Genomic DNA, 15,232 nt, shown 5'->3' with positions numbered 1-15,232 from the left:
GACAACTTGCAAGGTGCAGAAAAAATGACCTCAACGCCGAATTTTCCGGCGACCCTCTTGAGGCCGTGCGAGACCCTGTGAACATAGGGCATAACTTCATACTTCCGCCTCTCCTGTGCATCCGCCCCCCGAGGTTTTGAGTGCGCAGTTACTTTTTGTTCTCATCATGTTGTTTGTCTGTATATACTTTCCACTGGCCTACAGCCATGTGGCACCAGTTTTTCCGACATTCGTACCAAAATTGTGACGCAACCGTTTGTCGTACAGCGTTCTGGGTGGTGTCATAGAATGTCTCATTGCATATAGCTTACATATGCGAGTCAAGTTGGAGGCTAGCTTGCAGCAGCGATTTGAACTGATTACATATGCACCTTGAATTTTCGTCATCATCATCAGCCTGACTACGCCCACTGCAGGCCAAAGGCCTCTCCCATGTCTCTCCTGTCCTGTGCCAGCTGCGGCCACCGTATCCCTGCAGATTTCTCAATCTCATGCCTAACTTTCTGCCACTGCCTGCTTGAGAAAGGCCACCTCATGCTAAAAGGAACTCAGTTCCTGGCCTCACAAGCGAGTGCAGTCACCATCCACAAATCTCCAGGAGGAAGTTACGATTCGGTCGTGCGATTCAAACAACTTTAATGCATATACAAATATTACGCATAAATAATGCACCCAGGAACAGTAATGCTTTTGCATTCTTCCCGCATGTGAGCAGTCTTAAGTGCCTCTGGGAATTTTTAGTGTGAAAAGCACTACTTCACTAGCAAAGCTGAAAAACCTGGGGTATGTGCGAAGCCTCAACGTTTGACCTTTGGTGGAGTGCCAGCAGCGCAGGCCTTGTGCAGCTGCAGCGGCAACGTCCGAAATTTGAACCCCTCCCTCCCCTTCAATAGTGGCTGATGACAAGACTTTGCATGTGATTGCCTTTGAGGCAGTGTTGACTCAAGTGCTTTTGCATGTCCTGCTCTGTTTAAGTACATTAAAACCCTACCATTTTGTTTCTATGTGTCTCTACGGATTGCACACCGACGGAGGTGCAACTGGAAACTAAGATAGTCTCAGCCACCGGGCAGTAATTAGGCAACTGTCGTAAGCGAAACGTTCACTTGAGCTGCCATGCCCCGCAAGTAGTTACAGCACAGTGATCTCGTCGATGACAGGTTTAATGGGCCATGGTTAGTGCTTCAACAAAGAAATGCTATACACTGTGGCGCGCTCTAGTCACTAAAGCTCAAAGCATTTAATCAGCGATATGGTGGAAACATTTTCACCAAAGGACACACTTGAGAGAGCTTCAAATATAATAAAATACGGCAAAGACTTGAGAAACAAAGCAAACTTATGCACTTGACAACATGTGCATATGCAGTATTTTACCGAGGTGTGGTCATGTTGTGGGATGCACCTCACCACGAGAAGTAGCATCAACTTGTTTTATGTGATTTTCAGTGCCAAATTGAAATTATACATCCCCGTTCCTTCAGTACTGCTGTGCTCAGTTTTTACTCTATAAGGCAGGTTCCTTTCATTTCCACCATAACCTCATGACTCATTTAGGTCAGTTGTCGGTCTGTTAACAGGTCAGTGTGTATCTGAAGGTGGCCAAAGCTTGCATGCCCTTTCCCTCCGTGTGTCTTACCAGTACATTTTCTGTAGAGTGTGTGATGACTGTGAACTATGTGTGTGTATTGTATGGTAGCTTGCAAGCGTGGCTGATTGGGCTAGTTGGTAGATCATGACAGCTAAAAATGCAGACAGTCAAACTTTAAAACAGGGATGAAGAGAAGATGAGACACCACAGCGCTGACTTCAAAGTACTGTTGTTTACGTTTTCAGTTGTATGGTTGGTCAGTTGGAGAACGTTAGTTATTTTCTTAGAAGTACAAAACATGCTGGCATTTCAGATAAGCTTCATTTCACCTGTGAGAGAAATGCCGTTAAGAATTGTTTGTGTATTGTTATTGTCAGTAAAGGATGTGTGTCTTTGGACAGAGCACATGTCACATTAATAAAAATAATAATTATAATAAAATTTTTATTTCCTCTTTCTAATATGAATGCGGGCCTGCTGAAGCCTCGGAAGGCTTGAGTGGCACTGCCCTACAGCAGACAGTGTATAAGTCACGCAACGAGCAGACAAGTTGCAAAAAAAAAAAAGATGGGAGGGAAGAAAAGGAAAGGGAGCAAAAAAAAAAGGAGGATGTGAGAAGAAAAAATGGATTCAAGAGTGAAAATACACACAAAAGGAGAGAAAACAAAAACGTGTGAAAATATAGCATCAGTGCAGTTGATAGCTGTGTATTGGCTAAACAAAATCAAATCATTCATATGTGACGTTTTTTTTTTTTTTTAATAACTGCAGATGACATAACTGTATTTGCTCACATAATTTGCGCACTTTTTTTTCTTTAAATTAAGGCTTCAAAAAGTGGGTATGCAAATCATGAAAAAATGTTGTGACCATTTCCAAAGGTCATAATGCACAATATATACTGTATATTGCTGTCTATATGTCGTATCCCTCACTGGGGAAAAAATGTGTACTCCAAATGTAAGAAGCATAGCCCCTTCCATGTTATGCAGTTCCCTGTTGAGTAGCATGATGGCGCACGTCCAGCTCAAATCAGTAAATGCTCAGAGGCACACGTGTGGCCTGGCTGACTAGCGGCAAAGCAACCCAGCAAACCAAAAACCTCTCAGAAACGTCTAGCTAGACGTCTCCGAGAGCTTTGTGGTTTGCTGGGAAACAGCAAACGGTTCAGTAATTTCGGATTCCAGCTTGCAGCAATTCATGCCCCCCCCCCCCCCCCCACTCGCACCTTTTGTAGCTGCAAACATAGCTGTGCTGATCTTCCGCATGCATACTGGTGCAGCTGGGAGCATAAAATATGCGAGTAAAAGTCTCTCTTTTTATATAAACCCGGGTAATCAATTAGGGGTGTGCAAATTACACGAGTAAGTGCGGTATTTTTTCCTACTGCAAGCCATAATAACCACTGGTAACAATAATTTACCTGCTTACAAGTTAGTTATGCTCAAAATGTGGATTCTTTGTGTGAAGCTGGAATGATTCCTTGTGTGCAAAGCAGTATTCTTGCGTGCAAAGCAGTACCTCACGTATTCTTAAAATACTGGAGTCACTTTGAGAGGCCCATTGTGGCTGTATATAACAACATTAGGTACAAAAGGGAGGATTCATCTTACATTGCAGCTGATTAGTCTTTTTCACGAGAGCAACCATCTGAAATGGAGGGGTCCACCTGCACTCAAAGCCAACGTGTGTACAGCAGCTGAGATGATGCATGAGTCACAGCTAGTGCGTGCCCCATGCCAGTGCCCGTATGCATGGAGCTCCATGTGTGGAGCATTGGCAATTCATCTGCTAATTTTGACTTGTTCACCTGCACGCATAAAGTATTGCATAGCATGTATGTAGAAGGTAGCTTAAAAAATTTCTCATGCTCACTTATGCCAAAATAACTGTCTTTGTTGCTGTGTCTTGTATTTGGATGTGCGAAAATGCCATACCTTTGTAACAAACTTGTTTTTGCGGTCTTTGCTCAGTATACCTGAGGTGATCGTGCAATGTATTACATTTTTTTTTGTACGACCTTAGAAGTTGAGTCGTTGCTTGTCTGCTGCTGCTGCCTGTAAAATCGAGGCTGCGGCCTTGTCAAGCTGTTTTCTACAGCTTTTTCTGCAGCTCCTCGGTCCAAGTATCTTTGAGGCAGAAATAAAAATTATTATTATTATTATTAAAGTTTGAACTGCGCACCATTAACACAGCTTGCTTGCACTGGTGGTTGCCTTGCCCGATGAGCGGTAGAGAGCGTAAAGAAAACTTCCAATAACCTCCGGTGCATGCATTGACTCTACAAGTGCAAGACCAGTGCTTTGTGCTGTGCACACACCACAGTGTTATCTCACGGGAAGCTGCGTAATGTAGTGCAGTGGCAGTGGCTGCTATGCGTCAAGAGGTGAGGGTCAACCTATATTTGGAGCACACTGATATGCATGCCATTTACTAGATGTGTAGCCAGAATACACAGAGCTTTAGCATTTAACTGGGACGGAGGCTGAGCATTTTCAGGCACATAGGTTTAGGAGGCTAACCGAGTGTGTCTCGCTAACTGTGCTTGTTATGACTAACCTGCCACCCAACACTTCTCTCTTGCATGCCGCCAATGCTGGCTCCGTAGCAAAAATTTCGACGACTGAAGGTGAGCGTGTGGCTTCCACATTAGGCTGCTTTGTCAAGTTCACAGGATATCCTTTGTTGCTCATGTCTGGGGATGGTTTTGAGCAGCTTTGTTGAAATCCTATAGCCTGAATGGCTATGAGTATGTGTTACTGTTGGTTTGCATTGGATCATTTTTCACCACTCTCGGTGGGCATTCAGCTCAGTTCAGTCTCAGTTTAGTTTATTTTTACTTTTTAGAAAGAAGCAAACCAGGGCTAAATGCTGCAGGAGCAGCTTGACAAAGGCCCTAGCACCAAGCAAAGATGACAATACGGTGGAGTTGAAGGCAATGGCAGCATCTCCAAAAAGATGAATGCATTGCAATGCACTCTACAAAGCAAGAAACAAACAAAACCTTGCCATACGCAAAATGAAAAGTGTCATACTACTTCATATCGTATAGCAAGAAACAAATAAAATGCACCAATCAGGACAGGAAACGTTTTTCGCAGTAGAAGCGACTAATACGCTTGCTAGCACTCACCAATACCCTCAAAGATGTATTTCTAACTAGCCCCAGCAGTAGCTCTTTTGGCGTTATTTCATAAAACGGGCTAAGTATAACACGTTCCGTTTATTGTAGAGCATCCTGGGTGTAGGGACATGCCTTTTTTCCTTATGTTGCACCAGTTGAAGTGAAAGATTTTCCTGTAGTTTTGGAAGAAAGGTTACGATACTGGTGCTAAATTTCAAAAAGTTCTGTAGTGTAAGATCAGCCTGTAATTATACAAATGAGACACTGGGAGAATATCATATTTCAAAAACTAGTGGGATGAGAATAAGTCACATTAGCTATGCCTTGGACCGCTCTCTTTTGTAGCAGGTATAGCTTGGACAAGTTCGTGACGCCTGTGGTACAGCACTTGATGCAACAATATTGCAGAAGTGAAAGTACTATTGCATTATAAAGTAAAAATTCAGTTTCCACTAGTAGTATGTGGGTCATTTTGTATTATGCCAGCAGCTGATGATACTTTAGCTGCAAGGTATTGCATATGTTCATTCCAAGTGAAATGCTTTGAAAACACCATGCCGAGCACTTTTGAGCTGTCAGCCAGTTTGGTGGGTTGCGTGGCTAATGTTTCCCTCCCTCTCGGGGCAGCTTTTTATCCCTCAATCGGTTATCCTCAATGATGTGCAGGAGCAAGAGCTGGAGAAGCAGCGGCTGCTGTTCCAGCAGGCAAGGCTGGCCAGTCGGGGGGTCGCCGAGATGGCTCTCCTCTACATCTCCGCCTGCAAAGGTCAGAGAAACAGGGCATGCTCTGCTGCTTCTCCTTGCCTTGTATGCTGCCCTGCGATGGGCTGTTTCTGTGACACCCACGGGCACCGCAAAGGCCTTGTGTTCAAAGGCCTGAGGAGTGCAGCTACGTGGCACGCATGTTGCATCTTTGCTGCTGAGGGCGTCGGAAGCGAAGGCTCCCGTCCGAGAAGTTTGGAACCCAAAGGCGCAGCCTTTGAGAACCTGCGATCAGAGTGCGGTCCAGCATCGAAAACTCACAGCAAAGGAAAAAATATGGGCAGCTAACAATACTTGAAAACATCTTTAAAAAATAAGAGTGGTTTATGTGGTTGTGCTTTCTGGACGAATATTTATGCCCATATTTCGAGGCAGTAAAATGGTTGCAGCAACACCGAGTATCCCTGGTGGCCAAGGCAGTGCACAAAGCCTGCTGCTGCTGATTATGATGAGGGTAGCTGTTGCAGTCCTCTTAAGGAAGCAATAAGAATATATAAATGTCTGAGCTCAATGAATGAACAGGTTAGCCCACTTTAATTTTAAAGCACTCACCTCAACCACCTGATGCACAGCAGCGGGTGCTAAGCCTCAACGACTCTTTCACCTTTAGGCTCCACCATGTAGCTGCTTTGCTGCTGCTTTTAGGTTTCGCTCCTGTGGTGAAAAGAGGTGCCTTTGCTGGAAAGGCCTTCGAGGAGTGCCGTGTGACAGGGGCTTAAGAGGATCAGGAATAAGCCTGCAACATGTTCAAAAATAAGAAAAAAAGCACTCATGAAAAAGTGAACAGCGAAAACATTTTGCGCCACAGATGGATGCATGTGTAGACACCGTGGAAATTAATCGTGCTGACAAATGGTCAAGAAATGCAGGCATTCAGCACGTAAAGACACACATTTGCAGTGGTGGAAGTGCTGCTCCAGTTGTGCCTAAGTACGCCATGAACAGACTGCGGCTTCATCTTGTGCCAAGCTGGCATTTTAGCCCCAGATTGTGCCAGAACTGCACCAAGGCAACACTAAACAAAAAAAAAGAAGATAATAAGGGAGTAATTACTCATTGACGTCCACCCGAGCGCAGCCATACGGCTACAAAGGAAAGCTATACAGCTTTCTCAGAAACTTCGTAGTTAAAGAAAAATTCGTCCTTGTCCGGGGTTCGAACCCGGGACCAATGCTACACCGGAGCAGTCGCTCTACCAATTGAGCTAACCGGGATGGCAAGCTTATTACAAATCTACTCCACCTTGGGGGATTCCCCTGAACATTTGGTCAAAAAAAGAGGATATATGGCTATGACCCATTTTGCCGTAAAAGCAGCGCACTGCTGAACGACACTGGAAGCACGTCACTGTGCACCTCATTGGCGCTTGTATGTGTCTGGCCGCTTGAGTGAGATGCCCCTTTCTAAACACCAAGGTGTGTTCTGGAACTATGTGCATACTGTGATTCCCCTATTCCAACGCACACCATGCTTTCATGGTTGCGAAAGTGGGAAAAACTGCATTTTGTGCTGAAGGCTAAAGTGCCTATGTTAATATCTGCAGTCATCGTGGTGAGCCACCCCAAAGCAAAAGACACATACCGTAAAATTTCTTTAATTTGGCCTTCAAAGAGTCAGAAAAAATAATTGAAATATTGAATGACTTTAAAAAAACTGCCAAGAACTGTTTGCATGGTGGTAATCTTTTCTAATGAGAATGATTGTGCACATTTGAGATCAAAGCCAAGCAACAACAAAGTTTTTTCACTGTTTTGTCAAGCGCTTTGCTTTGCGCACACTGTTGGGAGTGTCAAAAAATTTCTCCAAGCTCGTAAAGGCCTCCGCGGCCCTTTTCGCAGTGTGTTGCAGTAGCAGTGGTGCCTCTTCACAAATGGCCCCGTCATGTTTTGAGGATGCATGACCGCACGTGTCAGCGTACAGGGGTGGTATTCTGCCGGTGTCGCCTTTTGCGACATGTCGCATATGGGCGGGGCCTAAAAAAGTGCTTACAGATGCTCGAAGAAACGGAAAAAGCAGCCGGCACTTTCGTCTGCGGTGCATTCATTCACTCCGAGAAGCGGCAATTTACCACTGCTGATCCACTAGCAGCAGTAGTTTCGTATCTTTTATAGCAAGAATATTTGCCATCACATGACGTCTAATGTTCAAAAAAACATTTGCAAATTTAATATAAACTCGCTTTACTTCATTTAAGTCTATAAAACACCGCGAAAAAGCTCCAAATCTATTTTTCTTTCGTTCCGGACGGTTGTGCTAGGTTTCGGCTGCGTTTCGGGCAGTTGCAGACGGTAGCAATGTAGCTGGAGGTCCCATTAGGCTTGCGCGCTCCAGAATCGAGAGCGTATCTAAAAAACTAGGCTGAATTGCAGCTTAAACTTTATCGTCGAAGCAAGGTAAGTCATAGCGAAAAGTAACAACACCAGTAGTTGCCGGTAAACATGCCGACCGGAATCGCAAGGACTGCTGAATTGGCTGAAGCGGGCGGCTCTCGCTTGAAAGGACGTCGCCATGTTTTCACGCCAAGGGCGCAAAAGCCGCAACTGCCGATTGCGTTCGTACGCTAACGGTAGCCCGTCGCCCGCGCGAATCGCTTCAGCGCATTTCGTTGTTCGACTAAGCGTAGTAAATTGGGGCGACGTCACGACGACGTAGCAGGAAGGCGGATCCGTGTTGTCACGCCGCCGTCACCGCGGCTCGAGCCAATCAGCGAAGTGCGACTGCGACATGTCGCAAAAGGCGACACCGGGAGAATACCACCCCAGGAAGAGCAGAAGAAGCACGTGGACGCAAGTGAGGGAAATATGCGTAGGCATTAGAACGGCTTCTCAAAATAACAAGGAAAGACGCGCCAAGCAGTGTCCTAAACGGCGGAGCTGGCTGATGTGTGCACCCGATGGCAGCTGCAGGATGGCAAAAAAAAGTCAAGCGGAAGCTATGCGACTGAGCTAAGTTTCGGCTATCAGGGATTTCCGATCACCACTGTGGCTCAGTGGCTATGGTGCTCAGCTGCTGACCCAAAAGACGCGGGTTCGATCCCGGCTGCGGCGGCTAGAATTTCTTTGGAGGAGAAATTCTAGAGACCCGTGTACTGTGCGATGTCAGTGCACGTTAAAGAACCCCAGGTGGTCGAAATTTCCGGAGCCCTCCACTACGGCATCTCTCATAGCCTTAGTCGCTTTGGGACGTTAAACCCCAAGAAACCAAAACCAAACCACTTTGCCTGCATGCCTGGGGTGGGTGAGCACCACTGTTTCAAGAAATTCAAGTTTGGGGAGGTCTACCGCCTGTTGCGTAAATCAGAGAAAATCGAAAAAAAATTCTCTCGGCGTAACCACACGTTTGTTCAGGTGCAAATTTCGCACAGAGGTTGCATTTGGTGGTCAGTTTTGTTTTATACTACATCTAGATGGGGTACTTGCCTGATTCGGTCAGAATTATTTGGAAATCCCCATCGTCTGCGGCAACGGCGAACCAAAACCGAAAGGCTTCGCAGCACTGGTACCCGTGGCGCCATCTCGCAACCACCAGAGAAACGAGCCCTCTACCGGGGTGGGCGGCTGTGGAGGAGTTGGACTCGCATAGCCAAGTCACGGGCATGGCCTTCTCTTGATCGCTGTACGACCGCATTTTTCGGTGATGTCTTGCGCTGCTTCGCAGCAGAGAGCACCAAGCAAAGATGATTTGCTCACGAACTTAGCACAGCTGGGTTTCTCCGGTGGTTGCCAGATGGCGCCTTGGGTACCACTGCTGCGAAGCCTTTCGGTTTTGGTTCGCCGTCGCCACAGACGATGGAAATTTCGAAATAATTCTGGCTGAATCAGGCAAGTACCCCACGTAAATGAAGTATAAAACAAAACTGACCACCAAATGCAACCTCTGGGCGAAATTTGATCCCGAACAAACGTGTGGTTAGGCCGAGAGAATTTTTTTTTCGATTTTTTCTGATTTACGCAACACGCGATATATAGATAATCGCTGCCTGTGTGGGTCGTACCTTAATGTGATCTCTTATGCGAAATAACAAGCCTCTGATGCCATAGACTTACATGGATGCTGGCCAGGACCGTGTTCCTAGTTTGAATTATCCAAATTTCTGAATTAACGGGGGTTAAATTAATAAGATTTCACCGTAACCGCACAAGTGCAAGGCCAATGGAGATCAACTATGATTGCACAGCCTTGCTGATTAGCCTGGTTCAAGTTACGTGAAAGACATACTACTCACGAGCAGTGCCCCAAAAGTTAGTGGTGAAATGTGTGTGTTGACGAGAGAAATATCTGATTGGTGGCTTAAGATGACTTTTGCTGTTTGCTAAGATGACATTTGTGCGGTGGGAAACCGAAATTTAGTTTTTTTTTCGTTGTTCGATCAACCCTGGCGATGAAACGAACCAAGGTATCCTGTAGAATGAAAGGTCGGAATTCCAGCACATCAGTAAAAATTTTCGGAAAGCATTGCATTATCCCTTTAGGTTATGACGCTATAGCATCAATGGATTAATGCCCAAATGTGCGGGATTGGTCATTCTCTGGTGTTTCTCAGACTGAAGGGGGGAACGACCTTGTTATCTCTGTGTTCTTGTACTGCAGTGCTGAGCGTTGCCATGCCATTTTGCACATGCGATCTGTCCCCTGTGCTAACCTTCTGTACTCGCCCCTGTACGTGCTCATTTTGGGGTAATGCGCATTCATATTCTTAAGGTAATGCAGGAAATTATTTCAGCAGTTTTTACTTTCGTAGAAAGCGCTACCATAGGTACATTACCCATGAGCACATGGAAATTGCTGCTGTATGAATGTGTTGCTTGAGTGATGATTGGATTCTTGATAGCTGGGTCCGAGTGGAAGAGCTTTCCTGTGCGCATGACTTTGCTCTTGTCTTCAGAGACAATTGGCGAGAATCCATTATTGTTTCTTTCCTCAGGTTGCCACGGCCCCATGGTGATTGAGACCCTGAAGTTGGGCATCTCCCTTCTGAAAGGAGGAAACCAGGAAGTCCAGATGGTGATGCACTTAACTAAGCTCACTGGCCCTGCATGTCGAGAATCTTGCGCTCTTGCGTCCTTCAAGGGAAGCGATGGCTTTTCTGTCCAAATGCATGGAGAAAAGTTTTCTGTTAGTAGTTTGTGCACTGGTTCACACTAAGGCTAGTGCAAAAAGTGAAACATGACCAAGTTCAAATAAGTTGTAAGCGCCATTGTTGCCAGTGATGACCTGATAAACGTTGAAAATTGTATGAATAATACTGCACAATTGCAAAATTTTGAACTGCGAAGGTCTAAATTTGACCTCCAACTACTAAAATATATATTTATTTCATGCCTACGAAGCCTGGAAATGATAATTTCGGAGTGAAATGAGGCAGGACTTCACGCCCGTCACTTCCCACAACCGCATCCCCACTGGCCGCTATCCTTGTTTTGTTTGAAAACTGGGCCTCTTACCCACTACCGTGTACTGCTCACTACCGTAAAATATTTTTGGAACATCTGCATTCTGTTGTTTTTTGAGGCCTCCACAATGACCTACGAATGGCTGGCGCGTCCACTTCAAATGTGATTCTCTCAGCTTCATGTTTTTTCCCAATGTGACTATCCTTACGGAAGTTTTCATTATGTTTTTATAGTGCAATTTCGATTGATCTTATACCATTGAATTCAGAAAGAACTTAACTGTGGAGCTATGCTGTTTTTGTTTGGCTGAGCCAATGATTTATAATTGTGTGAACCATAATGTCACCTCACTATGGTTCATGTTTATGGTGATTGGACAAAATTTAACATTTTTATATGATATGGTGTACTTCAACAGGAATGCAATTAGCATAACTGTAGATTGCAGGTCTTTGGCGACAGCCCCATTCAGTTGAAAGCAAAGAATGTAGAAAGAAAGTCTCTTAACGATCCTTAAGAATTTACTGATTAGGCTTCCTTTATTTTTCTATAATACATGAACAAGTTGAGGTATACTGAAACTAATTACATTTGTGAAAATAGGAAGAAGAAACACATGCACATTTGATTTCACTATGGTGTCTTTAATAATAAAAATGTTCATTTCAAGACCCGTATCTCCCCTTAGCATTGTGCCAGGAGCCCAACAGCCGTTTTGCCTCTAGTGTGGTCTTGGTGTTTGCTACCTTTTTTATTTGTGTCATCTGATGATCTTGCAGTGACTGACATAAGAGGGTTTGTGAGTAAGATCAAAGACCCATCAAGGCTGTAAAGTCAAGGTCTTAAAGAAAATGTGTCCACTTTTGTCGTGCCTAGATGGCCGCAGAGGTGACATCTTTGCTCAGCGAATGCAAAGGGACACTGTGTACGGATGTCACTGAGCGTAAGAAGCGTCCAGGCTAGCGTGTTGTCTACTGCAGTGCCGTGCGGTAGTGTGTCCTTGCTCACTTCTAGAAAGAGCAGCAGCAGCTGAGTAGGGTGGTCTTCACACATTGCAGCGCATGCTGAAGCACCTCAAGGAGAAGAAGGACGTGGGTTTCTTCACCTCCATTGCCGGCCTGATGAACTCATGCAGGTGCGTTGGCCTCCCACAGCAGCGCAGTGCACAATGTGCGCTCTTGAGGTGACCGTCCTCCTCCTGTGGTTGTGCAGTGTGCTGGACCTGGACGCCTTCGAGCGCACCCAGAAGGCCGAGGGGCTGGGCGTGGGCTCCGAGGGGACGGCAGGCGAGAAGAACATGCACGATGCCGACTTCACCTGTGCCCTGTTCCGCTTCCTGCAGCTGCTCTGCGAGGGCCACAACCTGGGTGAGAGGGGGGTCCTCCTCTCTTGCTGTTTCTGCAAGCATTGCAGCGAAGTGTGACCCTTTACACACCTGGCCGAAACGGATGCATTCACTGGAATTTGTTCGGTGGAGCAGAACCTGCTTGTAGCGAATTTCAGTTTCATGTTCACTATACATGAGATTGTAATAAGAGAGTAATTACTCATTGACGTCCACCCGAGCGCAGCCATACGGCTACAAAGGAAAGCTATACAGCTTTCTCAGAAACTTCGCAGTTAAAGAAAAATTCGTCCTGGTCCGGGGTTCGAACCCAGGACCACCGCTTCACCGGAGCAGTCGCTCTACCAATTGAGCTAACTGAGACGGCAAGCTTATGGTAGGGCGAGAGCGAATTAATCAGTAACTCGAAGGGGGAACTGTGTTGGTCAAACATTTGGCCGACCGACCATACATGACATTGTGAACCGTCATATGCAGGTATGCTAATGTAAGACTAAAGCCCTGCCGCTTACCACACGTAATTCGCTCCTAAGGCAATTTGCTGGCCAGCCATCCACTGCCTGTCATAAACCCCTGAGCAGTCAAGATTCAGTTACAGTCTTTCACCTTTCTGCTGAGGCCAGAGGCAGGCAAATTTCCTACACGAGTGTCTAAAAACTACAGATGCAGGGCTTTTTCCACTGCTGCATCCTAGGCCGTTCTCTGATGGCCGACTTATTTTTCTCCGAGCCGTCTCGATCTTAACCGCTACACGATTTGTTTTCTCCGTGCTGAACTTGAGAAATATTCTCCACTTTGTCGGAAAGCGTCCCATCGCTGCCTCATCCGGACCGCACAGCACACTCGCCACAGTGCACGCAGGATGGAGGGCCACAATTGGCTGCAACGGAGGGGAACAGCAGCGCATGCTTGTGCCTAGTTTGATCTCATTGTGAGCAGAGGGCAGGGTAGAGTTAATTCAAGCAGGGCGCTCTTTTGGCGGCAACACAAAAGGCAAGGCTGCTGCAAGCTGGCAGTCATGCATTTTGATCAATTGCGTGCACATGCAGTTCATTATAGAAGGTACATGATTCTCATTTCAGTAATAATAAAACAGCAGGTGTTTGCTTACAATGCATAATTTGCCCTACTGAGGTTTGTTATGATAAGCTTTGACTCTGCGGCAAGGAGGTGGACGTTAATAGCTGGCACTGCACAGTATTACAAAATAAGGGATTCTTCTGACATCTTCAGTTGTCGAATACTCTGTGCAGAGGTGAGAGTGCTCCAGCACAACTTATGGCTCCTGACTGCATAATTTGCTTATGCATTTTTGCTTCTCTCATTCCGTTGTTTCTTCTTGTCTCCTGTGTTTTTCAGAGTTTCAGAACTACCTGAGGACCCAAGCTGGGAACACAACCACTGTGAACGTTGTCATCAGTACTGTGGATTACCTGCTTAGGCTGCAGGTATGCGAGCTATGTATTATTGTTATTCTACCTTAAGGAGCTATTCTCAGTGGGACCTGGAAAATGGTTCAGATAATTGAACAGTCCGACAAATCCTAGAGCTTCAAAAAAATCATTTTGCTGTGAAAAGCCAGTTTCAAAAATCGCAAACTTCATCACAGATTCCCACATTCTGTTGGCAAAGAATGATAGTACTAGTTTGCATTCAAGAAGCTGGCTTCATATTTCCACCACTTCACATCGGCGATGCCGCACTGTGCGACACGGCTGCACCACATGTGGCGCTATCCCGTTTTCCGCACGCACCCCGGTGGCAACATCGAGCGGATTAGCTTGAGAGATAATAGGGGTGTGCGAATATTCGAAATTTCGAATACGAATTGTACATGTCTGATATTCAATTTGTGTTCGCATTCAGGCAATTGATATTTGGGAACTTTCGAATATTAAAAAATTCCCAAATATTGCAGTGGTTGTATCGCGCACTGACTTTCATAAATTTGACTCTGGCAAAACCACAATACCTGACCAAATTATCCGATGATAATGGAGTGCATATTGCAACCGCGCAAAACAACGCAGGACGAAGAGAGGAAAGCACAGGACAAGACGCGGACAAGACCTCTCTTCGTCCTGCGTCGTTTTGCGCAGTTGCAATATGCACTCCATAGTCAACCACCAACTAGCCCGCCTCCACTTGTTACTTATCCGATGATCCAGCTTAAATTTCCAGAAAAACAATACAAAGGTCCTGTTCCCTTTTTTTCCCGCCGTTCTTCTTGTGTCGACCGATCGCATTGCGATGCAGTTAGGCTTCACCTCATGCGAAATTCCGCAAGTGGGCTTTCTCGCATATCACACATGCTGCGAACAAGATGGCCGACAACCCACTTCGACCCATGCTTCGAGCAATCGCAACACGAAAGCGCACTTTTTTTTTTATCCTTATCCTTGCGTAATATGTTGCATACTTAATGGCATTTGTCCTGTCACCTTCATTGAAAGTCTCTGAGTGTGACCTCCGCCGTCTCATTTCGATGAACTGTGTTTGCGGGGAAGCCTACTTGCTGAATTTTGCGTGAGGCTCCACTTTCGGACGCTGGCTGGCACCTCGCTGGTCATTTCTTATTAGCAGTCTTGCCTTTCCAATGCCAATATGCCCCCCCCCCCCCCCCCCCTGTTCTTCCAGCACACCGAAACTGGGCGCTCCTCATGGGTTTACAGGTGTTCGCATGATGGGCTGCTTCATAAGTCTTTGCTGCATTTTTCTCATTTTCGGTAGGCTTTTTTAGGGCGGGGGGGGCACAGGGCATTTTATATATCGGCCTTCAGATAATTCGGGCATTTCTGCTGTCCGTTGAACTCTGAATGAGGGAGGTTTTACTAACCATCATGTTATTTTTTTGTTGCCAGTCTTGTCATTTTAGGGATCTCATTTTGCATGACCACATTACACGTTGGGTGCCATTATGCTCTCAATTAAGTAATATGCATTTATGTGCACATCATGTTTTCTTATACGGTGCCGAGGGAGTCTAGTTTTGTTTATTTCAGTTGCAAAGACTGTAG

General features: G+C 45.7%; 1 protein-coding gene across 5 annotated transcripts in view; it reads left to right on the top strand.

The window, feature by feature from the left end:
• LOC149326691 (ryanodine receptor-like) overlaps positions 1-15,232 on the top strand; it is a 539,764-nt gene that overhangs the window by 430,418 nt on the left and 94,114 nt on the right. For all 5 annotated transcript variants that reach the window (XM_089562900.1, XM_089562898.1, XM_089562899.1 and 2 more), the window contains exons 92-96: positions 5,382-5,481; positions 10,402-10,481; positions 11,929-12,005; positions 12,083-12,237; positions 13,575-13,663. In XM_089562900.1, coding sequence (XP_089419026.1) covers positions 5,382-5,481; positions 10,402-10,481; positions 11,929-12,005; positions 12,083-12,237; positions 13,575-13,663 — 501 coding nt within the window. The remainder of the gene's footprint in view (positions 1-5,381; positions 5,482-10,401; positions 10,482-11,928; positions 12,006-12,082; positions 12,238-13,574; positions 13,664-15,232) is intronic.

The sequence above is a fragment of the Amblyomma mixtum genome, chromosome 10, assembly GCF_055824585.1.
Source record: "Amblyomma mixtum isolate Tamu chromosome 10, ASM5582458v1, whole genome shotgun sequence".
NCBI classification, from domain to species: domain Eukaryota; kingdom Metazoa; phylum Arthropoda; class Arachnida; order Ixodida; family Ixodidae; genus Amblyomma; species Amblyomma mixtum.
Note: the sequence above shows the minus strand (reverse complement) of the source record. Positions and strands in the feature narration are given on the sequence as shown.